The 25,294-nt window shown below is 50.2% G+C and overlaps 11 protein-coding genes across 11 annotated transcripts; 5 read left to right on the plus strand and 6 right to left on the minus strand.

Annotated features, from left to right (window-relative positions):
- The first annotated feature begins 295 nt into the window (after window positions 1-295).
- Window positions 296-1,625, plus strand: BJY04DRAFT_95530 (putative mitochondrial outer membrane protein (Sam35)). The gene is made up of 3 exons (XM_073721363.1): window positions 296-810; window positions 872-1,111; window positions 1,164-1,625. The coding sequence occupies exons 1-3, from the start codon at window positions 550-552 to the stop codon at window positions 1,557-1,559; spliced, it is 897 nt and encodes a 298-aa protein (XP_073569219.1). The 5' UTR covers window positions 296-549; the 3' UTR covers window positions 1,560-1,625.
- BJY04DRAFT_95533 (class I SAM-dependent DNA methyltransferase) lies at window positions 1,503-2,798 on the minus strand. Its single transcript, XM_073721364.1, has 2 exons — window positions 2,457-2,798; window positions 1,503-2,404 (listed from the first exon to the last, which is right to left on the minus strand). The coding sequence occupies exons 1-2, from the start codon at window positions 2,565-2,567 to the stop codon at window positions 1,691-1,693; spliced, it is 825 nt and encodes a 274-aa protein (XP_073569220.1). The 5' UTR covers window positions 2,568-2,798; the 3' UTR covers window positions 1,503-1,690.
- A 524-nt stretch (window positions 2,799-3,322) lies between these two features.
- On the minus strand, window positions 3,323-4,886 carry BJY04DRAFT_95568 (cell division control protein 14). Its single transcript, XM_073721365.1, has 2 exons — window positions 4,026-4,886; window positions 3,323-3,973 (listed from the first exon to the last, which is right to left on the minus strand). The coding sequence occupies exons 1-2, from the start codon at window positions 4,279-4,281 to the stop codon at window positions 3,360-3,362; spliced, it is 870 nt and encodes a 289-aa protein (XP_073569221.1). The 5' UTR covers window positions 4,282-4,886; the 3' UTR covers window positions 3,323-3,359.
- A 606-nt stretch (window positions 4,887-5,492) lies between these two features.
- On the plus strand, window positions 5,493-6,705 carry BJY04DRAFT_208737 (FPP/GGPP synthase family protein; the record flags this gene model as incomplete). The annotated part of the gene is made up of 2 exons (XM_073714028.1): window positions 5,493-5,890; window positions 5,940-6,705. 2 exons carry the CDS (start codon window positions 5,493-5,495, stop codon window positions 6,703-6,705), a joined length of 1,164 nt encoding a protein of 387 aa, XP_073569222.1.
- Window positions 6,706-6,895: 190 nt separating this feature from the next.
- Window positions 6,896-8,123, minus strand: BJY04DRAFT_193921 (Smr domain-containing protein). The gene is made up of 4 exons (XM_073711981.1): window positions 7,952-8,123; window positions 7,766-7,866; window positions 7,422-7,672; window positions 6,896-7,340 (listed from the first exon to the last, which is right to left on the minus strand). Exons 1-4 carry the CDS (start codon window positions 7,980-7,982, stop codon window positions 6,983-6,985), a joined length of 741 nt encoding a protein of 246 aa, XP_073569223.1. The 5' UTR covers window positions 7,983-8,123; the 3' UTR covers window positions 6,896-6,982.
- A 761-nt stretch (window positions 8,124-8,884) lies between these two features.
- On the minus strand, window positions 8,885-10,651 carry BJY04DRAFT_220264 (flavin monoamine oxidase family protein; the record flags this gene model as incomplete). Its single annotated transcript, XM_073716816.1, has 5 exons — window positions 8,885-9,321; window positions 9,369-9,800; window positions 9,857-10,167; window positions 10,309-10,346; window positions 10,406-10,651. The coding sequence occupies 5 exons, from the start codon at window positions 10,649-10,651 to the stop codon at window positions 8,885-8,887; spliced, it is 1,464 nt and encodes a 487-aa protein (XP_073569224.1).
- A 1,452-nt stretch (window positions 10,652-12,103) lies between these two features.
- On the plus strand, window positions 12,104-14,031 carry BJY04DRAFT_229149 (MFS general substrate transporter; the record flags this gene model as incomplete). Its single annotated transcript, XM_073718998.1, has 4 exons — window positions 12,104-12,195; window positions 12,258-12,605; window positions 12,652-12,792; window positions 12,849-14,031. 4 exons carry the CDS (start codon window positions 12,104-12,106, stop codon window positions 13,669-13,671), a joined length of 1,404 nt encoding a protein of 467 aa, XP_073569225.1. The 3' UTR covers window positions 13,672-14,031.
- A 1,965-nt stretch (window positions 14,032-15,996) lies between these two features.
- Window positions 15,997-17,669, plus strand: gpaA (guanine nucleotide-binding protein subunit alpha gpaA). The gene is made up of 4 exons (XM_073721366.1): window positions 15,997-16,456; window positions 16,518-16,860; window positions 16,908-17,464; window positions 17,516-17,669. Exons 1-4 carry the CDS (start codon window positions 16,339-16,341, stop codon window positions 17,557-17,559), a joined length of 1,062 nt encoding a protein of 353 aa, XP_073569226.1. The 5' UTR covers window positions 15,997-16,338; the 3' UTR covers window positions 17,560-17,669.
- On the plus strand, window positions 17,636-18,238 carry BJY04DRAFT_95610 (uncharacterized protein). Its single transcript, XM_073721367.1, has one exon. It carries the CDS (start codon window positions 17,779-17,781, stop codon window positions 18,190-18,192), a length of 414 nt encoding a protein of 137 aa, XP_073569227.1. The 5' UTR covers window positions 17,636-17,778; the 3' UTR covers window positions 18,193-18,238.
- Window positions 18,239-18,429: 191 nt separating this feature from the next.
- Window positions 18,430-19,998, minus strand: BJY04DRAFT_193929 (uncharacterized protein). Its single transcript, XM_073711982.1, has 2 exons — window positions 19,577-19,998; window positions 18,430-19,481 (listed from the first exon to the last, which is right to left on the minus strand). The coding sequence occupies exons 1-2, from the start codon at window positions 19,733-19,735 to the stop codon at window positions 18,603-18,605; spliced, it is 1,038 nt and encodes a 345-aa protein (XP_073569228.1). The 5' UTR covers window positions 19,736-19,998; the 3' UTR covers window positions 18,430-18,602.
- Window positions 19,999-23,071: 3,073 nt separating this feature from the next.
- BJY04DRAFT_220268 (acyl--CoA ligase) lies at window positions 23,072-24,940 on the minus strand (the record flags this gene model as incomplete). The annotated part of the gene is made up of 4 exons (XM_073716817.1): window positions 23,072-23,300; window positions 23,359-23,462; window positions 23,529-23,817; window positions 23,880-24,940. 4 exons carry the CDS (start codon window positions 24,938-24,940, stop codon window positions 23,072-23,074), a joined length of 1,683 nt encoding a protein of 560 aa, XP_073569229.1.
- Between the last annotated feature and the right edge of the window lie 354 nt (window positions 24,941-25,294).

Genomic DNA, 25,294 nt, shown 5'->3' on the forward strand with positions numbered 1-25,294 from the left:
CAATACTCGAGGGATGATCAGGCGAGTTATTCGTCGGAAGACTGACAGGAAAATAGGCTAACGCATCCGGAAAGGGCGGGAAAGATGGATAGAGCCATTCAAGTGTTGAAGAAAGACGACTGGCAAGAAATAGATGAAGGTGGAAAGATCAAGTAAGGCTGGACATGAGAGACACGGGCGACATTGTGTTATAGACTAACAGAGGCTGCGTCGCAGTCAACGGCCTGTTGAGCTCATTAATTGTAGCGGGGTTGGACTGGACTCGGCCGGAGGTTGAAAAAGATACCTACCTGCAACCGCTGATTGGGTGCAGAGGCTCTTTGTTCCTGTATGCCTTGATGCCTGAATTATTCTGCCGCATCGCGTTTCCTAAACCAGAAAATTATTGGGACTGCAGACATCCCGAGGTTCGAGTATCCCGTCGTCTTTATTTTCGCCAGTTATTCGCCGTCTACCTCTGCTGGAGCTACTCCTTGATCTTTGCTTCGCTTAAGCTGTCGACATACTCAACAATCCCACCTACAGCTATACACTCACATTGCGCAACCAATGACCTCCAACGAAAGCCGCGATACTTCCGAACAGCTGTCCGACAGCAGAAGGGAACCGCGCCGGGCTCGGGATTTCTTCGCTGTGCCAGCTCCAGTAAAGCGTGTATTCGACCGCTTCCCTCTATTCACGCATCCTGCAAACGAGTTGCCACACTCCGCCTGGTCAACGCGGCGGGAAAACCAACTCTTCGTCTTTACCGATGCTGCGGGAGCCCGGCGAGGGCGACCATCGTTCAACCCGCAGTGCCTTAAGTGGCAGGTGTGTAAGCCGTACACCACATTATGTATCTTTAGCTAACTTCAGTTGCTTCAATGCGCAGGCTTACCTGAAGTTCGTCGGGATTGACTTCGAAATTGTCCCGTCAAATAACCACGCATCTCCCTCTGGCGTCCTCCCTTTCCTCCTCCCCGCCCTTCCAGTCGGCAACCGCACTCCGATACCTTCCAATAAACTACAAAAGTGGGCCATTGAAGAGGTTCACTGCGAAGAAGAACAGCAATTGAACGTTCGTTTCGAAGTATATTCGTCTCTGCTGGATAACCGGATACGGAATGCTTGGGTAAGTTCCCCCGAAACCACTCCAGCATATATGCCCCACTAACCACTGCTAGCTTTACCACCTTTATCTGAATCCCGAAAACTTCCAAGCGGTTGCGCGACGCCTCTATGTCGACCCGTCCACCACAAATTCCCTCGTCCGCTCAGCATTGGCAGCACAATTGCAGCAGGCTGCACGGGACGAGCTTCTAAAGTCGTCAACATATATCGATGTTGGCGTCTTAGAGGCCGAAGCAGCAGAGGCGTTTGAAGCTCTTTCCACACTCCTTGGGGATAAGACTCACTTCTTCGATCGGCCAAATCCAGGGCTGTTCGACGCCAGTGTGTTTGCTTACACACATCTAATACTGGACCAAAGCATTGGATGGAAATATAACAGGCTACAAAAGCTTCTTTCACAGCACGAGAATCTTATCCAACATCGGGAAAGACTATTTAAGTTCTTTTAGGCACCACAAGTCAGAGCGTTGACAACCTACGTGGTCAAATCCCTGTACATTACTATATTCAACTCTATTGAGCAACCTCACTTGCATCAGAAGCAGACCAAGTCAGCCCCATCATGCTCAAGACAAACCTCTTAAGCAGACGTCATCTTAAAGCAAACCCCAAACCAGACCATAACGCCAACCCACTTCTTCGCCCTACCCCCTAAATCCTTCAACATCGCCTCATCCACTTTCCTCTCCTTGACCTTCTCCCCATTCAGCGCAACAACCTCAAACCCAAAATTTTCCGCAGCAGTCACAACATCCTTAACCTCATGCGCATAACTCGTAGGCCGAATCTTCTTTCCAGTCTGCACATCCACGAAACCCGCCTGGCTGATCCCACCCATTTCAGCATGCATATTCGTCACAAGAAAGAACCCCCCAGGTTTTATCAATCTAGCTGCGTTTCCAAAAAACTGGTCAAGAGGAATATGCTCTAGCACAAGCGTCGAAATGATACCAGTTGCAGATTCGCCGCCCAGAGATTCCGGCAGTGTAGCATCCGCCTCAGCAAGTAGATCGTAAACACCAAGGCTTACCCTCTCCCCAACTCCATTGCTCGAAAGCGTTTCCCTCGCAACTTCCAACATCCCCGGCGATGCATCTACCCCGATGATCTGGGCATCTTCAGGTGCGGCTTTCACGAGCTGCAGCGTATTTCGCCCTGTACCGCAGCCTAAGTCGACTAGTTTGAGGGACTTTGTCTGGTTCTGGCTCTGAACAAGTGATAAGAATCTGGGGAGCAGATCCTTCATCTGAATTGTGTCGAGGGCTTGTAAGAAGTTGCCGTCTGTGTCGTAAACCTGTTTCAAGTCACTTATTGAAATTGGTGACAATAAACGAAGGTGCACATACCTCGGCCCATTTGTTATACGCTTCGACAGTCCCGACGTACTCGACTGAGCGGCCCTCTGAGGTTGAGGCCTTGCCGCCCTTGGCGAGGGCATCCTGGATCGTTTGCGCCATTGGAAAGCTGATGTTCGGTCAAGGATAAGTGAGTTCGAAAAGCTACAAAAAAACATACGGTGAAGGCAGCTTCTGCTCTATGTCGCGATGGGCCGCGCAGTGCTGTGTGGGTGGAGAGGTAGGGCTTCGTTCCTTGCTCGTGTCTCTGCACTGACAAGTTGAAAGCAGTGTTGATTGACAACGTAGGTCTAAGCAGGGTAGATATGTGATTGATATTACAGGATACTTAAATGAAAATGAAGGAGTCACTATTCCTCGTATTCACGCGTCCGAAAGACCGGTTCGCGGTTCCAAGACATTTTACGAAGCACAGATGAGTCACAGTAGCAGCCACTCCACAGGTAAGTTCACATTATTGGAAGGTTCAGTCTCGCTGACGGATGTCTGCGTACTACGGTAGGATTGAGGTTGCAGGATTTGCAATTCATCTTGTCATTTAGGCCGAGGCACTTTAATTTGACAAAAAAGGTCGATAGAGAATCATGCACACCGCATTGATCATTAAGACGAAAGGAAACTTTAAAGACGGCTGGCTGGGAATCAGCGGAGCATGAGCTCGACAGGAATAAAAGGAAGTAAAAGGAGAAAGACGCTTGAAGAACAGGAGAAAAAGTGGGTAAGAGAAAGTCGATTCAATCGCCGTGCCAGCCGGGTAGAGGGAAAAGGACAAAAAAGAAACGAAGCAAAGAAAGAAAGCCCTAGTAAGGCAAAAACGTAAACCCATGACCGTACGCGCTCCGTCGCTCAATAACATCGTAGGCAGTCAAAACACATCCTCGCTCGTCAATCATACTAACAGACCGTGGATCCGAAAGGTGCTGTCTCTTTGAGGTCCTCCACAAGGTCTTCCACGTTGTTCAGGTACCTCCCAAGAAGTGATTGCTTTTCTTCGGTTGTGCGCGTGTCTCGATTGCCTTTGCCGCTACTATGAGCTCCAGAAACATTGACACTTCGAGATATAGGCCCGCTCAATTTGCTGGGGCTGCGCTGGAGAGCCGTGTTGGGTGCACTCAATGTTACCAGGGATGTTTCTGGCATGAGATAAAAGTACAGGAACTCGACCAGCTTCAACTTGACTTCACGGGCGGTTGATCGCTGCTTGAAAAGAGAGGTCACGGTGAGAAGTCCATCCAGCTCTTCAAAAGTCCGCGTGTTGGCAGGGTGATCCAAAAGAGCGGTGACGAGGGTGAGAAGGGTTGCAGATTGGATGGCAGGACAGTTGATCGGATCTAACAGATCCAGCAGCAGGTTCATGTAGATTTCACGCGCGAATAAGATCCTCGACGGCGGATGGAGCAGAAGCACGCCCTGTATTAAGTCGAGAGTAGACAGTATAAGCAGATCGTTGGTTCCGCTGCTCCCGCGACCAAGAAGATGCTCCAAACAAGTAACCAAGCGCATTGCCACTAAGTTTCGGTTAGCTTGACGCTTAGATCAGTCTACTTTAGGGTTACACACCATTCCACTGGAAACCATCTTGGAGTTTATAAAACTCCCTGAACGCAGGGTCATCTGTGAGGTCTGATAGAGCTTTGCAGCCCGATTGTGGAGCGGAAAGTGAGGTTGGTGAGCCCCGTCTGTCAGACGCCGGACGTTTCGCCCTGGAAAGACATATCTGTGCGAGCAGTCCTTCAACCTGGCGCAGCCCTTTGCGCACTTTGGTTGGCTCGTACGAGGAGAGATAATCGAACGAGTGCGCCAGTAGAGCTTCCATCAGTAATAGTTCTTGTGAGCCCTTTGTAAAGGTTGAAAAGACGAAGCCCACAGGGCGGGATATTGGGAGAAGAAGAGAAGGAAGAAAGGGCAAAACAATTGTAAGCCGGACCCTATGCCAAGAGGGCGAGGGGTATACTGGAGAAGCGCGTTTGGAAGAAGGGATAAAAGGGCAGTGGGTTGGAGCTAGGGAGGGGCCTTAATTAGAGTCCAGTTCTTATTATTGTGGATAGGACAACAATCTGGAGGCTGGGAACAGCGCATCCTCAGTCCATCGTCATGTTGAGGTGATCGCAGGTCGAGAAGCTCTCCACTTCCGATGGTCTCGTTCCGCCTTGAGTGGTCCGCAGCAAACACTCTCGCCCGTTGCCCAGGGTGACCGCCGCTGTTCTTCAGCCCAACGCGGAGGCTGGGCGGTTAAGAGTATCTAGGCATGAGGCCAGCTGAACAATGACGGCACGAATCAGCTGCGCATGATGTCAAACTAAAGCATTTCAGGATCGTTCCTGGTCCTGTTCTTGTGCTCGTGCGCGGAAGCGCCGACGGCCATCCTGCGTCGGGACTTTGCCTCGTCACCTGCAGGGCCGGTGTCTCATCACAATCGGGTTCCCGGGCGATTGTTGCGCAGTGTCACGTTGCCTTGGCAGTCTTTGTGGTCGCGATCAGATAATTCGTCCCTGATTTTCATCTTTACCCCTTGCAAGTGTCACTCACAGAAGTCCCGTTAGTCTTCCAACCAGGCGCCTGTGTGTTTGAAAATGTTGATGCTCATGCATTGCACCGGCCAAACTGCGCCCAGGCCTTCTCTCTTCTTTGCAGTCATGTGATTCGCGTACGACCACCGCCCGACAGCATGTGATACTACGTCACGTTGTCCCTGTCTATCTTTTTTCGTCTCCCCGCATCGAAGTTGGGGAGCTGCGCTGAGGGAGAAAATATGAATCGACTTCCTCCCCAGGGCCAGAGGTACTGATACGCGCGTGTCACAGCCCCAGCAGCAAGAGCAGACTCACTCTGGGGTCCTCACTATTTTCCCGCTTACCAATAAGCTTCACATTCTTCGTTAAATCTGCCTTCCAGATCACGCTTGCTTAGAAGTCAGTGTATTGTGCTGAGCCTCCACTCTCTACACCAGGCAACCGCAAATATCGACTCATCGAAATTTGGTCAACTCCCAGAACCACAAGGTGCAGCTCAAAGTAACGCACGGAAATGAGTTCCGGTTCTCATTTTCACCCCCCGACCGCGATCCCGCCTCGAAAGAGCTCCAACCGATCCTCGGACGTGTCCTCACGAGACAGGGCAAAGCTCATAAGTATGTTAGAGAAGGACAGTTTCGGCAGCCCGGACAGGTTGCAAACGAATACGAAGATGTCGCGTGGTCACTCCAGAAATCAGTCGAGCCTCGATGGGACAAAATACAAGGACGGACGATGGTCGCAGGAGAATGAGAAGATAGTCATGGGCCCGTACGAATACATGCTGCAAAACCCTGGAAAGGACTTGCGACGGCAGATGATCAATGCTTTTAACGTGTGGTTGAAAGTACCGTCCGAGAGCCTCGCCATCATCACTAAAGTGGTAGCCATGCTTCATACGTCCTCGTTATTGTGAGCGCTTTCAGGCCCTCCGTGTTGGGTGAGGCTAACGGTCTATCAGGATTGATGATGTCGAAGACAATTCCCTTCTTCGCCGAGGAAACCCAGTCGCACATAGTATCTACGGCACAGCTCAAACGATAAACTCGGCAAACTACGTATACTTTCTCGCCCTCCAAGAGGTGCAAAAACTGAAGAGTCCGACCGCGATCGACATTTACGTCCAAGAGTTATTAAACCTACATCGTGGCCAAGGGATGGATCTTTTCTGGCGAGACACTCTTACATGCCCAAGCGAAGACGAGTACCTGGAAATGGTGGGAAACAAGACCGGAGGTTTGTTCCGGCTCGCCGTCAAGCTCATGCAAGCCGAGAGCAGCACAGGAAAGGACTGCGTGGCTCTCGTGAATGTCATGGGTCTGGTGTTTCAGATATGCGACGACTATCTCAATCTCTCCAACACGACATACACACAGAACAAAGGCCTCTGTGAAGACCTCACAGAAGGCAAATTCTCGTTCCCGATCATCCACAGCATCCGCTCAGACCCGGGCAACCATCAACTCATCAACATCCTCCGCCAAAAACCAAAAGACGATGAAGTCAAGCGGTACGCTCTGCAATATATGGAAAGTACTGGCAGTTTCAAGCATACACAGAGTGTAGTCCGCGAGCTGCGTTCCAGGGCTTTGAGACTTATTGATGAAATCGAAAACAGCGGAAACGGCAAAGGACCAGAAGGGGATAACGACGGCTCGATGGTGCGGGCGATACTCGACAAGATGACAGAGTCGACCTTGAATGATACGAGTGGTCCCATTAATTGATACCCTTGTCTTTTTTTCGACGGCACCACCATAAACGATGGCTGCACGGTATGATCTAACGACACGCTCACGAACGATTTCAACATCTCATAAGGCATATATTCATCAGGACTTCGGACGGTCCCTTTACTCAATACGCATAGCTAGCTCATAATATGAAGGGCACAGTCCCAATAGCATTCCGGGTATATCAACCATCTTACTTACCTTCTAATCTATCACATTAAGCACTGTATATTCAAGATTAAACCCCAATTCTTACCGTATGTCCACCCCTTTACATAATAGTACAGCAAGCCTTCTCCAACTTCCGCAGCACCCTAGGCACAATCGCATTAACCACCTGGTCAATCTCATTCTGGTTCCCACCCTGTGGTTGCTGCTGCCCATGTTGCTGGTGATGCTGTTGTTGTTGTTGATGATGCTGCGACCCAGGATACCCACCAGCATGACCCTGCGAGTACCCATGCGACGGCTTCGGCGGCATCTCCGCCGCACCCCCAGTAAGATTCACATAGATTCTCCCCTCATTTTCCTCCGTCGCATACTGCAGCCCCAACTCGCGACAGACCTGCTCAACCCTCGGCTTGATCTTTTGCACGTGGTTCGCAGAGTGGTGGCCCTTACCGACGATCCTAAACCCCAAGCCACAAATCAGTCTCTATCCCACCAGAATCTTCCCAAAGGACCGAAAATAAGAGAAATGGAAAACATACACATGCAAATGCGTCTGCCCATGACTCCGCGCATATTTGATCCTCTCTTCCAGAATATCCTCCGCCTCCTCCACAAACTGCCCATGGAGATCAATCGTATCGTCATCAACGCGGCCCGGCGCATTGTTCTCCCGGAAGATAAACTCCGACGCTTGCTTGTTGTATTCTTCCATCTTGCGGCCGTGCGCCTTGCCTTGTTCGGAGAGTTCTTTGGCGCGCGCGCCGTCACCGGATGTGTAGGCCTCTTGGGACTGTATAATATCATAGATAGAACAGTCAGTAACGGTTTTGGGTGGCATTGGTTTGGATGAGTGGTCGTGAGGTGAAGGGGGTTGCAGACGTACGCGCTCGAAGCAGGACCCGCGCTTGGAGGCTTCTTGTCTGGCGAGGTCGCGGAGGCGGTCATATTCGGCTTCTGCGTCATTGCTTTGGCTGTGGTTGAAGGCTGTTTTGGGGCAAGATGAGTTAGCGATGCGTTGCCCTATGGCTCCCTCTAGGTTTCGGGAACAGGGGAAGATGGCGATGTTTACCCCGAGGGCCCATGTAGGAGAGTTCGTGCATGGCGAGTATAATTTTTTGACCGACTGTAATCACGGGTTTGTTCAAAGCTATATATTATATGAGTATAAGAATGCGAACTGAGGAGGGTATCCAAAAGTCAATTAGGAGTTGAGGAGATCGGAGGTGAAGGCTGAAAGATCTGGGGATCGTCGCCCTAAATTGGGTGGAGTGACGGAGTCAGCCTGGGCAGCCAGCCCTGTGGTTCGTGATCGGATTCCTGCCCCGGCTTCGGAGCGTACTTGGGTTTCATGCCAGGAACCGTGGATAAATAAGGGTGTGTCCATGGGTTGCAGGTGTTTTATTGGAAAGAATTCAGGTTCTAGTGATTGACTGTTGGTCAGGGCCACCTTGAGTCGGCGATGACCTATCTCGTTCCTGTTGACGGTCAATGCCTGTATACATGTGGTGTTCAACGCACGGCATATCAGCACTGCCCTATGTTCGAGCATTCTGCATGCTCCTCATCCATGCTAATGCTGATACTTGCCAAAGATATCATTATATGCTATGTTGGAAAAAAGACTATGCCGTACTACAAACCTCTGAAATACGTCATTAGGTATAAAAATATATATATCCAACTGATAAATGGAGTCGAAGCGATGTGGATTTCTCCAATGAATAGAACTCAGACCCGACACAATCCCCATCAGGATGGCAATATGTTAGTCCAAAGCTATTATTACCAGACCAAATCGCCTTAAGTGTAGTAAGCACTGGTCAGATCAAGCTATGAATGCAGATGCCATTCATAGCCCCGCGCGAGAGATTACCTAGGTACCTAAGTACTCCGTAGTCTGCGGTGATAGCGAGTTACTAAACCCCCTTAAGTCTAAGACCGTGGCTGACACTATTTCGAACTGTCTCCTCTTTCGTCACTCAAGAGCCTCCTCTTTTGGCGTCTAAAGCCCCCCACGCAGAATCCTAACAGCCACTGACTCTCCGCTCCAGTACGCCTCCGTCAAGGTACCCAGCGCCACAAAAGGTGCAGCATGCTCACCAGCAATCCAGATACTGCGTTCTGGCATGCCGTGCCGTAACGCCCGAAGGTCATTCTCCAGGCTGACTGCTTCTTCGTCTGTCGGCAAATGGCTTGTCTGGAAATTCATGTAGGACCCATACCCCGCGAGCTCATCGTTGTGCCAATTGGAAGCGAGAACGGCGGTGGGCCGACAACAGGGTTTATTCGAATTGTAGTTTGGAAGGAGACTATAATAGGGTTTGAAAAAGCTGTCGAGGAAATCAAAGTACTCTTGCGACGCAGCGTGGAGTGTGGCAGTTTTGGTTGTCACATACTCGGCGCCGGGGCCATAGATGGTAAGCAGAAGCGTCGGGTGAGCTTCGTCACCGAAGGATGTAGATGTAAGAGCAAGGAGCTCTACGTACCAGCAGTATGGATTTTGCTCTGAATATTTTGGTAGAGGAAATGTGCAAAGGACGTAAATGCTGCTGACAAAGGATTTTTGCCCTCCTCCTGGTTTGAGAGCGGTTTCCAGAACGCAGACGGAAACTCAATGAGCACCTTTTCTAGGCTGCTATAATTGGCCCTGTCAATGGCTCTGCCTAGCTGTCGTGGTAGAGGGGAGGGAAAGGTTGGACTTTGGCGCTTCAGTAAACCTAATGGAACCGTTACCACAAGGCTGTCAAACTTGAAAGTGCGACTGTCCTCAGTCTTCACAATGATATGAGGGTCATCATCCACGACGGTATTTTGTATGTGGATGACTCGCGTCTCGGTGATTATCTCCGCATGTTCCAGTGCGCTCTCTGCAAGCGCATGGAGAATTCTTGAGTGAGTGCCAGCCACAAATAGGTTCTCTATTTCTCCAGTCAGCTGGTACATGGACTAGTACAGCTTTATAGAGGATGCATACCTCCGCCTAAACATTCCTCAAGCCAGAAGTGCTTCAAGCCTTGTTTGTTCAGGGGATCGCCAACGAACCCCCCCCACATTTCTGCAATTTGCAGTATGAGAGCTTGGTCTTCAAACGAGAGGCCCATATGACAGGCCTGCTCGATAACAAAGTCCTGAAGACTCTTGGTTGGTGGTATCGATAGACACTGCTCGTTGCTATACTTGAACGCCTTCGAGATGATATCCCATAAAATATCCAACAGCTCTGTGGCCTTGGTCTTGCTCAGGAGCTGACCGTCGGTGGAAATACAGGGGGTCTCTTCAACCGAGCTGAGAGCAGTGCCGGTTCTGTTAGCCAATCCCTAAATAGGATTGGAAGAAGTTCCGTGAATCCAGTTTGGGCCCCTGTGGCACCCAAATATGTCAATATATACTAACCCTATGTCCTGCGCTGAGCTAGCAGCTACTCACATATCAACCATGTTCTCACCAAACTTCATTTGAGAGACCTAAGCCCAGCTGTTAGTAGGCCCAATAGCGTTTGATAAGTGCTATATCAGAATCTTACTCGTCCACCAATTCGATCGCGAGCCCCGCCGTTGATTAGGACTTCTGCGCATCTTAGCCCTGCAAAACCGGCGCCCATAATTCCCACATGATGTTCTTTGCTTGTGAATCCGGTGTGAGTGTTGCGAAAAGAGGTTTCCTTTGATTGGAAGAGCAGGTGCTCGGTATATTCGGCGAAGTCCTGGTCCATCCGTGATTTTTGACCAGGCACTGCGTAGGTATCCCGCGCATGAGCTCTGACTTCCATGTTATACTTGTGTCGGGACACTAAATGATCTAAAGACCTTGAATAGGTGCTGGCCGTCTTTCGAGGGTAATACCAATTTATGTGCTTGCTCAGGAGATCAAAGGATGGACGTTTTCATTGAGTAAAGTAACGTTGGCTATCTTGCTCTAAAAATAAGGCACAAAGAACAGAGCTGAAGCGTTCTTACTTACCTTTGCCCATTATACTCATCAAAGTTTTGTAGTATGTTGACCTTCACAAATCATCGTTTTCGTCATGCTTGACTCTCTTGCTCTGACAGTAAGATCGGCATGGCGGTCATACAAATGTTCGCTTGACGGTACTATGATCGGGTCGAAAAATAGTGTCTTTCCATTGCTGCCATGTCACAGCTATGCCGCGTCAGGTTCATTGGCTAATAGCGTTCCCAGTCTTCTTGGAAGAACTGATCGGCCACACCGCGCAGGAGAGATTTCTCACCAAATTGATGAAATGCTTCAGAGGGTTCTGCCGGGTGAGAAGGAACTTGGAAGCTCTTTTGCCCGAGTCTTACGACATTCAAGTCAGCCTCAGCGACATGGCTTTGATCCAGGCGGAAGATTTGTACCGGGCAGTTCTTGCCATGCGTGGACCACGCGGCAACGTTGTTCAGTGTAAAATGGAAAGCTTGCCGGTTTTCTCACGAGAAAGCCGGACCTTGATGAAGCAGAGAGCCAGAATAACAGGGTAGCTAATGGCAGAACGAAATCGATGAAAGACGCAGGCGCTCTGCTACTGGCCGGGCTTCTTTTCGAATCATCCAGATCCATTTTACTCCGTACCTACCAATAATGGAGAAGTATAGTTGGCGAGACCTAGACTCGAGACTCTAAATCAACTCTTCTCCTCGTCCATAGGGTAGACCAGCACTAAGTCCTTTGACATAAGCTTAAATTTGGGCTCTGAAGTCTGAACTATTGGGCCCTTACCATAGTTTGCGGGCCTATACGGGAGAACTTCGGCAAAACTTTCGATGTGTATAAGCATCCTTCCAATTATCTTTCATTACACTGCCATCGATACGACAATCCATCACAGGCTCGTATTCGTTTGGGAAGCCGGACCGTTAAACCGCATTGGTTGGGGGATTGACATTATTGCTCGGGGTGCCTCCGCGATCTTCAATTCGGCAGCGATATATTCTCGAAGGAAAACCAGAGTCAGGGCGCCTATCTTGCATCCTATTCTCGAACTCCGGACATTCAGAAGCGATATGCAGGAGTCGACCGAGACAGAACCTCAGATCCATTTGGATGTCATTACTTCAGCGACACCTGCTGAGAATCAGCAGGTTTTCGATGCTGTACCTACTAGCAACATAACGAAGGGACGACGATTGGCAATTATTGTGTTCATTGTTTCGAGTAATATGGTCCAGGTAGGTCACCATTTGCCTTGTTAGTACTCAACTTACTTGGCTAGATGATATCCAACATGGTCGGCCTTGCTGCTGGCCTCGAGATAAGCAAAGCGTTGGGAGCGCCAGTTGGACCTGGAAAGGCCAATTGGGCCGCAGCTTCTTATCCGTGAGCTCCTCAATACAACCAACTATGGAGCTGGTTCTGACCATCCATTGTTATACCTGTAGGTTAACTCAAGGTACCTTCGTCCTGATTAGCGGCCGTCTGGGTGCTGTACACGGCCATCGCCATATCCTCATCGCAGGTGCCGTTTGGTTTGTAATATTCACTCTCGCAAACGGATTCTGCAAATCCTTCGTTGCTTTCAACGCTTGCCGAGCTCTGTCCGGGATAGGAGGTGCCTTGATAATGCCCAATGCCGTAGCTCTAATCAGCACAACTATACCTCCCGGAAGAGCACGAAATATAACACTCGGCTTCTTTGGGGCTTCAGCGCCCATTGGGAGCTACCTTGGTGCTATTTGGGCGGGCGTTTTCATGAAATTTGTCGATTGGGCGTGGATATTCTTTGGCATGTAAGTTCGGTGATCAACACTCAGATCTGGGCCATAACATCTTTAGGGCGATTCTGGGCACAGTGGTTTTTGGTGCTTTGGCGTCCTTACTGCCAAACGATTTTCCTGTCGACAAGAAAGGGAAGATTGATTGGATTGGTGCAATACTGGGAACGGCAGGTCTGATCATTTTCAATGTTGCTTGGAAGTAAGTCAATCTAAGACAAAACAAAGTAAACAAAGCGTGTACTGAACTCGCATCAGCCAAGCACCCGCAAGCGGCTGGAACGAGCTATTTGTGGGCACTTTGCTCGGTGTGTCATTCGTGATGCTTGCTTTGTTCGGGGCCTGGGAATACAAGTATGCCAAAACCCCGATTATGCCACTAGGAATCTGGACAGCGCCATCGTTCGTTGCTGTGATCTTTGTCGTCCTGTTCAGCTTCATGTCCAATGGGATCTTTCTCTGGTACATGGTGGCCTGGTTGCAACTGCTACGCGGGGAGACCATTCTGGAGTTTGGAATCCAATGGACGCCGTTTGGAGTTGTCGCGACATTGGGGACATTCATCGCAGCGTGGCTCATTCCACGTCTTGCAGCGCAGTGGATTCTAGCTATTGGTTCAGCGGCAATCTTGATTGCAAACATACTGCTGGCCACAATGCCCGTTCAACAGACATACTGGGCTCAAGTGTTCCCAGCGACCATTTTCATGGCATTCTGTCCGGATTTTGTCTATGTCGCGGCCCAGATAGTCGCAAGCAATAGCGTGAAGCGCAGTCAACAAGGCGTCGCAGCCTCGCTCATTGGAACACTTAACCTGTATGGCAATAGCCTTGGTCTGGGCTTCGCCGGAACGATCGAATCGGAGATAAACAAACAACGGGCTGACCAGGTGCTCGGGTACCGGGCTGCGTTGTACTTCGGGGCTGGGCTGGGCTTGATTGCGGTGGTCGTGGATACTCTGTTTGTGCGGGTGGTCAAGGACGTTCGCGAGGGCTGGAGTGATCCGTCAGATCAAGACGCAGACCATGGCACGGGCTTCCATGAAGGTATCTCATCTGCAGTTGAGGGCACTCGGGGTTGAGTCTGCGGCTGGAGGTTCAGAAACGAGACCATCTGATCTGGACTGGCTCCTGTGGAGAGTGCATGACTTATGTTTGCAAAGTCAGTGGATTCGATGGCCGTGATGCATATAGAACGCCCATGAGAAAGGTGCCAGCGATGGTTGACGATGTAGGTAGTGGTAGTAGTAAGATCGAAAGAAGCAGCTCCTCTGCAGTGAGATGCATCTGATGTGAGACTGGGGACTGATCTAAAACTCCGATTGTGCCTCACTCAACCACGAACAGAACAAAACTCGCAGATTTCTGTTACCTTCCAAAGTTTGCGATCCTGACTCGTGTCTCGGACAAATTTCCCATGCTCCCAAGATTTCCCTCATGGCTGTCGCTGCGTGGCTTTCGATCCCAAGGAATCGTGCCTGGCTAAAACAGTAGTCTCCACCAGCTCGTCCTTCTAGGCTTCTAGTGCTGTTCTATACTGCGCACTAAGCTTCTTCCGCAATTAGCGCCTCGTGGAAGTGGACAACAGTGGCGAGATGGCTTGCCCTGCTCCAACTTTGGGAAATAATTATAATATGGAAGATCCAAAAGTGACTTTGAACTTTGCGGTGCTGACGAGAAATAACCAGGTTTTGTCGACAGTCGGACAAGCCAGCGTCTCTGAGCCATACATACCACCCACCACCCACTACTGACCAGGTTCAAGACACAGCTGATCTCTCCGCCCAAGATAGCTACCCAGTGCCGACAAAACAGTGGTTACACAGATACGACCGGCTGGTTGGATTGGCTGCATCTGACGCACCGGCCGTTGCTTCCAAGTTTTGGCTTGCAGCAGTTTGCCTGCAGAGAACCCGTCACTCTTCACTCTTCAGCACTCTCCAGAGTTCAGACTCTTCACAGCATTGATTTTCATCGCCATCCCCTGAACTACCAGCCGTTGTCAATAATCTGCGGAGAAGCCAATGATCAGCGGGATTCCAGGTGGAGCATCATGATTGCCATCATACCATGTGGTTGTTGAGAACTTGAGATGACTTTCATCTCGGAAGCTGACTTGTATTTTTATTATTAGGGTGACGCCTATTGTTGTAATCCGTCTTCTCCATCGACTCTACACTTCAGAGACTGACAGAGACAGACACGTCACTTTCAGCTGAACACACTGCCCAGTACATGCACACTGTAAGAGTTGAAGGCGCTGTCGGATGCCTGACCAGAAACTCACCTCAGACGGGTATCAAATCTGACCAGCGGTAGGATGCTGAAACCGCAGGATGCTTTGACATGTTTAAGAGCCGTATACTACGGATCAGAGGTGTTGCTCATGGGGCCCCTGCTTATTCCTCTTCAGTAAGAGTCATGTTGTTCAGTCTGAGGCGGATCTGCAGCAGCCGGAGATTAAACCACGGTACCTAGCTCAATGGGCGGTTTATTCAACCTGCCGCCCACTGCCGGTCCTTCTGTTCTATACTCAAACAGCCTTGCAACCATCTCTCCCCGCCTATGTCTTTTGAGGTTGGGGTTTAGATGATGAGCTCTTAAAGGCCTCAGACATCAGCTGTTGTTCCCATTATAAATCCATTTGAAACTCGCTATCCATGCTCATTACGTGCTGCATACTAGAGCCAAAGAGGCATAGTTGTCGATTTCATCAAAAAGGGGACGTCGATTGCGGGCAATCTATTGGAGACTTGAGGTTTGCTCCCCACAGAGAGCCCTGACTGATTGGACCAACCAAAAACTCAGAGACCGGGCCATCCTGGTCATTTCAGACAATCGCCCCACAGCCGCGGGCCCCTTATTCTGAGACTCCCAGTGGTCGTCTCTCTCTCTCTCTTAACTCTCACTTTGACTCTCGTCTTGAAGACTCTTCCTGCTCTTGGAGTTGGTTCCAAACTCCCAATTGCCCCCTCTCTGCAAGCTAAAAACCTCCCAAACTGACGCCGAACTTCCCCCCTTACCTTTTTCCAAGCTTACCTCGCTCTACCCTTGATTTTCCCTGCTCTTTCATTCTTTCTTTCTTTCCCTCTTCTCTCTTCCCCGTATCTATCTACCGTTTGAGCTGGCGACAAAACTCACCTCATTCTTCTTTTTCTTTTTCCGCCATTGAACACAATCTTTACTTGATTGTCTGCTTTGAACGCTCATCAGCCTTGCTGGTACTTATTGGCTGCTCTACCGCCCTTTTAATTTTCGCCTCCTTTCGGCTTAATCATACCTTCGCGACTATCTCGGTCTTCCCCTTACTTCGACCTCTTTGTCCTGCGCAATACCTTGCAATTATATCCGCAAGTTATATCTGTCGATACTCTTGAAAGCATTTTTTTCCCTAGGTGAGTTTACCCTTGCTGGTCTCTGCCAGTTCCTCTCGTGCCCCCCATTTCGCTCTGCCACCCTTGACACTACAGTCCGCTTTCTTGCATTTGGCCTGCCAGAACCTCCTTGCTTGAATGCTTTGAGCTCAAATGGGAATGGCTGGAATTATGAACACCTCTGCACTCGCCCTACCGTGGCTCCTCGCGGACCTCTCCCGCCCCCTACCACGTTCAGAATAGCCTCGTTTCAGGATTCCCGTGCACGGAGAATTCGCTGACAGCCGACTCCTGACAGATCCTTTCCGAGTCTTCGCCCTTCACTTGAATACTATAATCGTCTCGAACTAGTCAACAAATTCTAATACCGTCAAGATGGGTTGTGGAATGAGCACTGAGGATAAGGAGGGCAAGGCCCGCAACGAGGAGATTGAGAACCAGCTCAAGCGGGACAAGATGATGCAAAGGAATGAAATCAAGATGCTCTTGCTCGGTATGTTTGGTGCTCTCTTATTCGACCAGTTCATCGACTAACTCAAGCTTTCATTACACAGGAGCTGGAGAGTCGGGCAAGTCTACTATTCTCAAGCAGATGAAGTTGATTCACGAGGGTGGTTACTCGCGCGACGAGCGGGAATCGTTTAAGGAAATCATTTACAGCAACACCGTCCAGTCGATGCGCGTTATTTTGGAGGCTATGGAATCCCTCGAATTGCCTTTGGAAGACGCCCGTAACGAATATCACGTCCAGACCGTTTTCATGCAGCCCGCACAGATTGAAGGCGACAGCCTCCCATCAGAAGTCGGCAATGCTATTGGCGCCCTTTGGCTTGATGCCGGCGTGCAGGAGTGCTTCAAGCGGTCTCGCGAGTACCAGCTGAACGACTCCGCTAAATAGTAAGTGGTGTGTTGACCGGTTCATTTGCATTTGCTAACAGATGCAGCTACTTTGACTCTATTGAGCGTATTGCCCAGGGCGATTACCTCCCCACCGACCAGGATGTCCTCCGCTCCCGTGTCAAGACCACCGGTATCACTGAGACGACTTTCATCATCGGCGACCTGACTTACCGTATGTTCGACGTTGGTGGTCAGCGTTCCGAACGAAAGAAGTGGATTCACTGTTTCGAGAACGTGACCACCATCCTCTTCTTGGTCGCCATTTCCGAGTACGACCAGCTCCTTTTCGAGGATGAGACTGTGAACCGTATGCAGGAAGCCCTCACCCTATTCGACTCCATCTGCAACTCGCGCTGGTTCGTCAAGACTTCGATCATTCTCTTCCTCAACAAGATCGATCGCTTCAAGGAGAAGCTGCCTGTCAGCCCCATGAAGAACTACTTCCCTGACTACGAGGGTGGTGCCGATTACGCTGCCGCCTGCGACTACATCCTCAACCGTTTCGTATCCCTGAACCAAGCCGAACAAAAGCAGATATACACACACTTCACATGTGCCACAGACACAACGCAGATCCGATTCGTCATGGCAGCTGTAAATGGTGAGTCATGTTTCGTCCTATCCTTTTAGAACTGTGCTAACGATCACCCAGATATCATTATTCAAGAGAACCTGAGACTCTGTGGTCTGATTTAATGATCGGTATAGATTGATCGAGTGAGGAATGTCTCGACCATTTAGACCGGACGTTATGTGAACTGTATTTTGCTTTCATCTGTCATACCATATCGCGCATGTTTCCTTTTCGAAAGACTTTCAAATCGGCGTTGACTTTCCTTGTCTACTTCTTATAATTTCTCTGTTACCCTTTTCTTTTTCTTTTCTCTTCTTTCCTTTGTCTTCCATTGTCTTGATATGATATCTAGCCAGCTCTTGTTTCAGCATTACCGATATCCACATGACACAGAGCAGGGATTTCCCTTTCTTTTTTTTTCTTCATCTCCCTCACTATTCTCCTTGTCCACCATTGCAGTGTCAAGAACCCATGACGCTACGTCTTACCTACTCCTGGGATGGCTCTCGTGTGCTCTCTCACTCTGGTCTTTTCTGTCTCTTTTTTTTCCTTTACATATTTTCTCATGTCTCTCTGTTTCGTACCTTTTCCCTTTTCTTTGTCTTGCCAATCGGATATCCCTCATCTATCATACCTATTTTGGTGCACTCCGGCATGAACTCATGTGTGTAACCTATATCATGCATTTATCTGATCGAATAACTACCTCTCCGAGGTTTCACGTTGCTGTTGGTTGTACAGGGATGATTGAGTAGAAAAGTTAGGTGGTGAGGCATGTGAGCTGCGGGGCGGCATTATTGCCTGGTGTAAGGCCGGGCTGGGTTCACCAAATACCCTACGCGTTGCATTCATCCCATGTCTTGAGGTTTGTATGTGTCTTCCTGTGATCCTTCCTCAGGTCCGTTGTTTGCCGAAAGGTGATGTAGTAGTACTAGTCGTGTTTGATTTTAACAATTATGAGTACATCGACTTCAGAGTCCCTGGATGTCATAGGGTATTTGTTCATTCTTCTGGTTTCTAGGTGTCTATACCTGTAGAAAAGGCTAAGTAGATAGCTTCGCAGCATCCCATCTCAAACCCAAACACCTAATATCAAGTCCTAACCCCTTCGCTCCGCTAAATAACTCCAAAAAATCACCAATCTGCTCAAGGCCGAAATCTAAAATCAGAACCTCAGTTTCGGCCCCACAAAAACAATCAGCACGGCGACAACCCAAAGCCCAAAAATCCAGGCGTAGAGCATCATCCGTCCCCACCAGCCTTTCCCCTCCGTCATCCGCCTCAACAGTCCCATCCTCTTCTCCGCAGCCGCGAGGCTCCCGGTTGTGCGATCGAGACCCTCTGCGGCGCGGGAGAGGGCTGATTTGTCGGCTTCGAGGGAGGCCTGGAAGGCTTGGGATGAGGATTTTAGTTGTGTTGCGAGCGAAAGGAGGGAGTTTGTTAGCGTTTCTTGTTCGGCGCGGTCGTCGCTGAGGGCTGCTTCGGTTTCGGCTGCGGTGTTTGGTGAGGGGGAAGTGGGATGGAGGGATGTGCCTGTTGCGGAGGTTGCTTTTGATGCTGGCGTAGAGGACGAGGGTTGAATGTTGTGGTGTCTGTTCCGGAGGGCTGGAGGTGCGGGGGCGGGGGCAGACGTGGTCGCGGACGTGGACGTGGGAGCTGTTGGTGTTGGCGATGGGGTTTCTTCGAGCGTGCTAGATGGCGCAATAGACGTTGTCGCTGTAGGCTGAGAGCCTTTGGCAGACGGTTGTATCGTGGTATCATCTTCCGGCGCAGCCTCATCCGTTGTGCTTCCCCCCTCGGGTGTTCCTAGGAGATCCTCCGATTCCGCATCATCTTCCTCATCCTCCTCGTCCCATCCGTCGGCGCCGGACGAGGCTCGAGCCTCCTCTTCAGACTGTATCTCGTCGAGGACATTCTGGAGCTGTTTCAGGGTCTGGCGGTTGCGGGCAAGTGAGGATTGGAGGTCGTGACGTCGTTCAACGGGTTTGATCTGCGGCAGACTACGCTCAAGACCCTGTAGGGTTGTGCGGGCGTATTCTACATTCTTGAACGATGTTAATCACTCTCTCACATACACAAGTGTACTAAATTTGTTGACGCGAAAGAGCTATAGATGCGGAGGTGTTATATCAGACGTACCGCGGCCACTCTCATCCGCTGATACTCCGACCGGCGGAGGGACTTCAGATCAGCATTTGGGGAGAGGATATTATATTCAAGGCGAGAAAGGAGGCGAGAGAGGTTCAGGGCAGCGAGATCGGAGGGGTCGGTGGAAGCTGGGTAGGTGGTGAGGGTCATCTTGTAGTATCCTAAGGACAGAGAAACCTGTTTGTCGTGTAAATGGGGGTCTGGGATTGCGCGAGTTCGGGATCCTTTCCTCCGCAGTGATGGGAGGGGAGAAAGAGGGGCCGAAAGGAAAGTTGGGCAGTCAGTTCATGCTTGCTTCTTGTTGTCTGCAGCTGTTGTCGCGAGCGGCCTATCGAAATGGCCCGTTGGTGACTCCGGCATATCGGGGATGACTAATCACGTGCTCTGGGGCAAGTATATCGATTGGACTGGGGTGCATTCATCCTGTTGTTTGTATGCAAGGTATCTTTTCTAGTTACTGGCTTGAGGAGTCAAATCTCAGAGGGGAGATTTAAGCAAGGCAGTTCATGTTATATTCCCCATTGCAAGGGTGTATCAATATCTAGGGTCATCATTCGTGACTGGCCTCAGGTAAACATTACTTCGCTGTCACCGAGACATGCACATCTTGTATGTGGCAAAAGAAAAAGAAAATCCGAAAAGGCAAAAATAAAAGTCTCTAGATGGAAGGCCTAGACCTGGCATCTAGAACTGATGAAGAATTGACAAACAAAAGGAAACAAGCCCGAAGGGACAAGAGTAGAGAGATGGAAGAAGAAGAGTCCAAGCACTAGCCCGCAAACATCATTCTAGCTATATTCGATAACAGACCGCCTCCATGACCGGACCCCCTCTTCGTCCACATCATGTAGGAAATGAACCTGTTGACTGCGCTTCTGGACCGATTGGAACTCATCGGAACCAGGAGAACTAGGGAGTCCTTGACCATCTTGCTCCAAATCCTGCCTCGGTGAGGAGTATGTAGCTCGTGAAGACTCGTCACTCTGGGTGGGGGAGCTCTGTAAGTCGAATAAAGGCACCTCCGAGCTGCGAGGCGTTCGCAGACTTGCTCGTGCGGAGTCCCCGGAACCGAGGCCAGACGAGCGATCCGGCTGAATGCTTTGACTCTCATGCAGTTCGGATTGTTTTACCACATTGACTCGCTCTTGGCGGAGCATGGCGGCCAGGTAGCCACTAGAAGGTAGCGGCGATGTATGGGATAAAGGCAACAAGATATCACAAGCTGAAGGGAGCGATGAACGATCGTAAATGGACTGCATAGAGCTAGGGAACTCTGCGTTCGTCGCTCCAGATGACCGTTCGCCACCAGTTTTCTCAGATGGCGTTTCCATCTGCCGCTCTAGTTGCATGTATTTTCTCCGTTGTCGACGCCTGATACGCTGAGCAAGCACGAGTGCGCAGGTGATGCAGATGGCCGGGTAAATTATTCCAAATAGCAGAGCTCGAGAATTCTCGATGACGGCCGAGCGTTCATTCCAACAGCGCATCGCCGGTTCAGTAAGCCACCTCTGCCTAGAGGGTGGTCACCCGGAGCCCTTAAATTGACTCGATGACGTAGTCCGTGCAATGCTCACTCAATTTCGACTTGGTTGCCGGCGGCAGCGCGCTGATATTCTTCGTCCCAGTTGAATGCCCCGAATCTTCCAGTCGAGTTTTGACCTTGAGAAGGGAGATGTGGCCTTGGAGCTGGAGCTGAACAGATGACAATGGCAGTGACAGTCCGCAAGGTTATCCCTGGGGAATTTGGGCGAGGGCGATAATATCTGCCAATGTATCGAAACTTTGCAACGAGTGAGATTCAGGTCTGAACAGGCTGCAACAAAGGTGAATGGAGGGAAATGGCATGATCTAATACCTGACCAGCCTACCTTTTTGTAGCTGATCCAAATAAAAGACCTGAAATGCAGGGCCACCCTCACGTACCCCAGCTGGAGCTTACTTGTAGGCCATGTTTGATCCCCGTTGGGGATGGCCCCTCCAAGTCCAGCTGTAACATTGTCAGCCACAAGAGAGCTTATGCGCTAGGTCGAGCCTAGAAAACTCCATCGGAGGGGCGATGAGGGCAAGGAAGGCAAGGGAAGATTGAGATGCAGATGGGTTCAGCTGTCCAAGTGATGCGCCACCTCTCCAAGTCAGCGTTGGTGAGACTTCGCCCTGAAGGTAGAGTCCCACTAGTTCGCTAGGGTCAATTTGGTGGCCTTTCATTCGACCAGGGCGGGTTTAAGGCTGCCCATGCGGCTCGATCGCAGCAAGGAAGTTGATCTCGCTTGGAGCGAATCAGCAGGGATTTTGAGGTTAACGGCCTCATTATTGAATGAGGGGCAAGCATAAAGCAGACATCGGGATTTGCAAAGAGGCAGAGAGAGGAAGAGTGCCAGAGAGGCGAGGAGATCAAGACAAGCCCGTCGAGGCGGCCTGGCCTGATTTGGTTACCGTCAACAATCCCGTGATCTAGGCCGTCTGTTGTTTGCCTCTCTGTCTCTCTTTCAACGATCCGGCCCAGCTTTCCAACAAGTCGAATTCCAGTTATTCGGTGGAGATCCCCTCACTGCCATTGTATTCAGCTACGCCTTCATCGGTGATCATCGCGAAATGGAGCACCGAACCTTATTCCGTTATGGTCAGCCCGCCATCGGTGTAGGTGCCATACGAGTCTCGTCTATTTGGCCCCCTCCGAGCGGCAGCAAGGCCCCTGGAGCGCCCTAAAATAGATGATACTTTTCTTTCTGAAACTCTCAACTCTGCCAAAGAGGGCCTTGGACAATTAAAGAGACACAGTGGCACTTTCCAATTCCTAGGTGTCCATTCGATTTCGGCGAAAGACAACCAGCAGTCCAACACAACTCCTCCGCTACATCCTCTAAGCTGAATCCGGGTAGGCACCAATTTTCTTGCTGTGGATGTGCCGGCAGAGGCGTCTTCCCCATTCAACATTGCCATTCGTTATGGATCTGTCTCGCCGCCTGCAGATCCAGCGTCCTGTCATGAGCCTGGAACGCTCTTCTCTCACTCTCTAGTGACCCAACGACCTGGTTACTTCCAATGCATGCTGTCGATCTATCAACTCTATACTTCCGTTCGTACCTCATGGTGCCGTATTCCAAATCATTTGCTTTACTCCGCAACGATCTTACGAAGGCATTAACTAATAATCGAAAAGGAACAGCGATTCATTGCGTCGAACTTTCTCACATGGTCACACCACTCACCGCGAAGGCATTCTTGTCCTAATGGGCTTTCATGGACCGCTCTGCCTTTGAAGCAAGTAGAGTAACCCCAGAATCTGGATACGTCCTTTGTGGTTTGTAAACTCAACACGTGCGGCTTTGCTCGCTGCAGTGTAAGAACTCGGCCACCAACTTAATGCCTAAACCCTGGCGTAAGCAGGGGCCCTTACGTCGTCAGGAACGGACTGCATTTGTGAAAGTGAATCTCAGCGCTATCTTAAGTGCGTTATGATCTAGCGAGATTTGTGCTATCTAGCGTCTACAGTTTTGCCAGGGTACCCTGCATTTCTTGCTTAGCTTGTTCTCGAAGTGCCTTCCGCAGAATCTTCCCCGATGGATTCTTTGGGATCGAGTCGACAAAAATCACTCCGCCGGTAATCCGCTTGATCCGTGATACTTTGCCGTCCATGAAAGTCGTGATACTTTCCGCTGAACTGCTCTTTCCTGGTTTCAAGACGATATATGCTCGAGGCGCTTCATCATTGTTTCTGACAATCGACGTTAGCTCTTGACTCGGACCCTTCTTGACATGGATTCATGACATACAAAGGCACACCGATAACTGCCGCATCAGCAACCGCTGGATGCTCTAGAAGAATGGCCTCGAGCTCTGCTGGCGCCACTTGATTGCCCTTCACCTTGATGAGTTCCTGAGAGGCGGGCCGTGGTTAGTATTTATCACCGAATTTGACAGGAACAGCCTCGAGCATGAATACCTTTTTACGATCGACCACATGGAATCTCCCTTCATCGTCGACAAAGGCAATATCCCCAGTCTTCAACCATCCATCTTCCGTTTTGGTTTCTTTGGTTGCTTTCGGGTTTCGCCAGTAACCCTTCATAATATTAGGGCCTCGGACCCAAAGTTCGCCACGTTCATTTCTTCCCAGCTCTGTTACACCATCCTCGGCCATGATCTTCGCCTCGCAGTTGGCATTCAGCTCTCCCACCGATGCTGAAAAACTCTTCTCTGTAGGATTCCACCCGAGAATCGAGCACGTAGTCCTACAAAGCGACGCATGTCAGTTCGTACACCTCACTGCTGCTTCCCAAACAAGGATTCTTACTCTGTCATTCCCCAGCCTTGTTTGATATTGATTCGACCAGGCGGCCACAGAGCTTCGACTTCTTCGCAAACCTCTCGCCCCAGTGGAGCAGCTCCGCTGCCAATAGCTTCAATACTACTCAAATCATACTTCCCACTCTTCACAGCAGGGTGCTTTGCCAGCGCAACCACCACCGGTGGGACTATGATGTAGTCCGTGATGCGATACTTCTCCGTGTATTCGAGCATCTTGATGAAGTCGAACCTAGGCATAATGTAAACGGGAACACCGCGGTTCAAGGCACCTGCGATAAAGATGTTTTGGGCCATAGCATGGTACATAGGGAGAAAGCAAAGCCACCGTGCACGTTGTGACTTCTCTTTCCAATCGGGATTTTGATAGAACAGGTGGTTGTACTGCAGCATGTTCGCACAATAGTTCTTGTGCGAAATTTCCACTCCTTTCGGTCGACCTGTCGTCCCGCTGGAATAGTTTAGCGCAAGAGTGGTGTTGGCTTTCTCAGGCGTATTCAGCTCTTCCCACGCAAATCCGGTACCCTCTTCAACAGACGCCACCAGGTCGCCCCAATGTTGGCAACCCTTTACCGCTGCTCCTTTCCCGTCATAGAGAGCATTGTTGAAGACGAACACCTTGTCTTGACCCAGTCCCGCCAGCTTCGCAGCCTCTATTCCTGTCTCGAGACTATCCTCCGCGCACAACAGGTATATCGCCCCACTATCCTGCAATTGAAATGCGAGTTCCCTAGCCACATAGGTAGGGTTTGCGCCGGAGAAGATCCCACCAGCCATAATAATCCCCATGAATACAACAGGGAAGAAGAGGTCATTACCCGAAAACAGTAACACCCTATCTCCCTTTTTGAGCCCAGACTTGCGCAGTCCAGCCGCAAACCGCTGACTCCATAGTCGGTAGTCGTGAGTCGTGAAATAGTGAGTGTCTGGACGAGCGGCCTCGGAGAATGATCGATGTGTTTTCGATAGAGGATGAGTGGGGGAAGTAAGGAGGAGCGACGCCAGGTGCGTGTCGGGGATATTGATCTGCCAGCGCGATTTAAAAGGCATCTTTCATATGTCTACCTTGAGAAAGAAAACTTGTTTGGAAAGCGTCAGATGTGTTAGGATCGTAGCCGTCAATGAGTAGAGCAATCGTATACTCTGCACCAAGAAGCGAAGCTGAGCAAGTAATGCTCAACACAATCTCATACGACTCCAGAAAGAAGTACAAGTAGCACCCTCAAACACAATTACCAAGTAAGCAAATAGCAACAAGAAAGAGAAGCCCCTCAATGAATGCGGAGAACAATCGATATATACCCTACTACTATCCACGTAAACCTCGCTCGGCTTCGGCATCCCCAAGCCAGGCCCCCGCTCCCCACACCACATCCAACCGGCTCTCATCACCCAAAGAGCCCA

This window comes from Aspergillus karnatakaensis (genome assembly GCF_047715665.1).
Source record: "Aspergillus karnatakaensis strain CBS 102800 unplaced genomic scaffold BJY04scaffold_38, whole genome shotgun sequence".
In the NCBI taxonomy this organism is placed as follows: domain Eukaryota; kingdom Fungi; phylum Ascomycota; class Eurotiomycetes; order Eurotiales; family Aspergillaceae; genus Aspergillus; species Aspergillus karnatakaensis.

Coding starts and splice junctions, on each gene's coding strand:
- BJY04DRAFT_95610 (XM_073721367.1), top strand. CDS start 17,779: ATGATATCTAGCCAGCTCTTGTTTCAGCATTACCGATATCCACATGAC.
- BJY04DRAFT_95530 (XM_073721363.1), top strand. CDS start 550: ATGACCTCCAACGAAAGCCGCGATACTTCCGAACAGCTGTCCGACAGC. Junction 811..871: donor CGCAGTGCCTTAAGTGGCAG/GTGTGTAAGCCG, acceptor TTCAATGCGCAG/GCTTACCTGAAGTTCGTCGG. Junction 1,112..1,163: donor ACCGGATACGGAATGCTTGG/GTAAGTTCCCCC, acceptor AACCACTGCTAG/CTTTACCACCTTTATCTGAA.
- BJY04DRAFT_95533 (XM_073721364.1), bottom strand. CDS start 2,567: ATGGCGCAAACGATCCAGGATGCCCTCGCCAAGGGCGGCAAGGCCTCA. Junction 2,405..2,456: donor CGTATAACAAATGGGCCGAG/GTATGTGCACCT, acceptor GACTTGAAACAG/GTTTACGACACAGACGGCAA.
- BJY04DRAFT_193921 (XM_073711981.1), bottom strand. CDS start 7,982: ATGCACGAACTCTCCTACATGGGCCCTCGGG. Junction 7,673..7,765: donor GCGGGTCCTGCTTCGAGCGC/GTACGTCTGCAA, acceptor GATATTATACAG/TCCCAAGAGGCCTACACATC. Junction 7,341..7,421: donor GGGCAGACGCATTTGCATGT/GTATGTTTTCCA, acceptor CTTGGGGTTTAG/GATCGTCGGTAAGGGCCACC.
- gpaA (XM_073721366.1), top strand. CDS start 16,339: ATGGGTTGTGGAATGAGCACTGAGGATAAGGAGGGCAAGGCCCGCAAC. Junction 16,861..16,907: donor CTGAACGACTCCGCTAAATA/GTAAGTGGTGTG, acceptor TAACAGATGCAG/CTACTTTGACTCTATTGAGC. Junction 17,465..17,515: donor CGTCATGGCAGCTGTAAATG/GTGAGTCATGTT, acceptor ACGATCACCCAG/ATATCATTATTCAAGAGAAC.
- BJY04DRAFT_95568 (XM_073721365.1), bottom strand. CDS start 4,281: ATGGAAGCTCTACTGGCGCACTCGTTCGATTATCTCTCCTCGTACGAG. Junction 3,974..4,025: donor AGATGGTTTCCAGTGGAATG/GTGTGTAACCCT, acceptor ACCGAAACTTAG/TGGCAATGCGCTTGGTTACT.
- BJY04DRAFT_193929 (XM_073711982.1), bottom strand. CDS start 19,735: ATGACCCTCACCACCTACCCAGCTTCCACCGACCCCTCCGATCTCGCT. Junction 19,482..19,576: donor AGCGGATGAGAGTGGCCGCG/GTACGTCTGATA, acceptor ACATCGTTCAAG/AATGTAGAATACGCCCGCAC.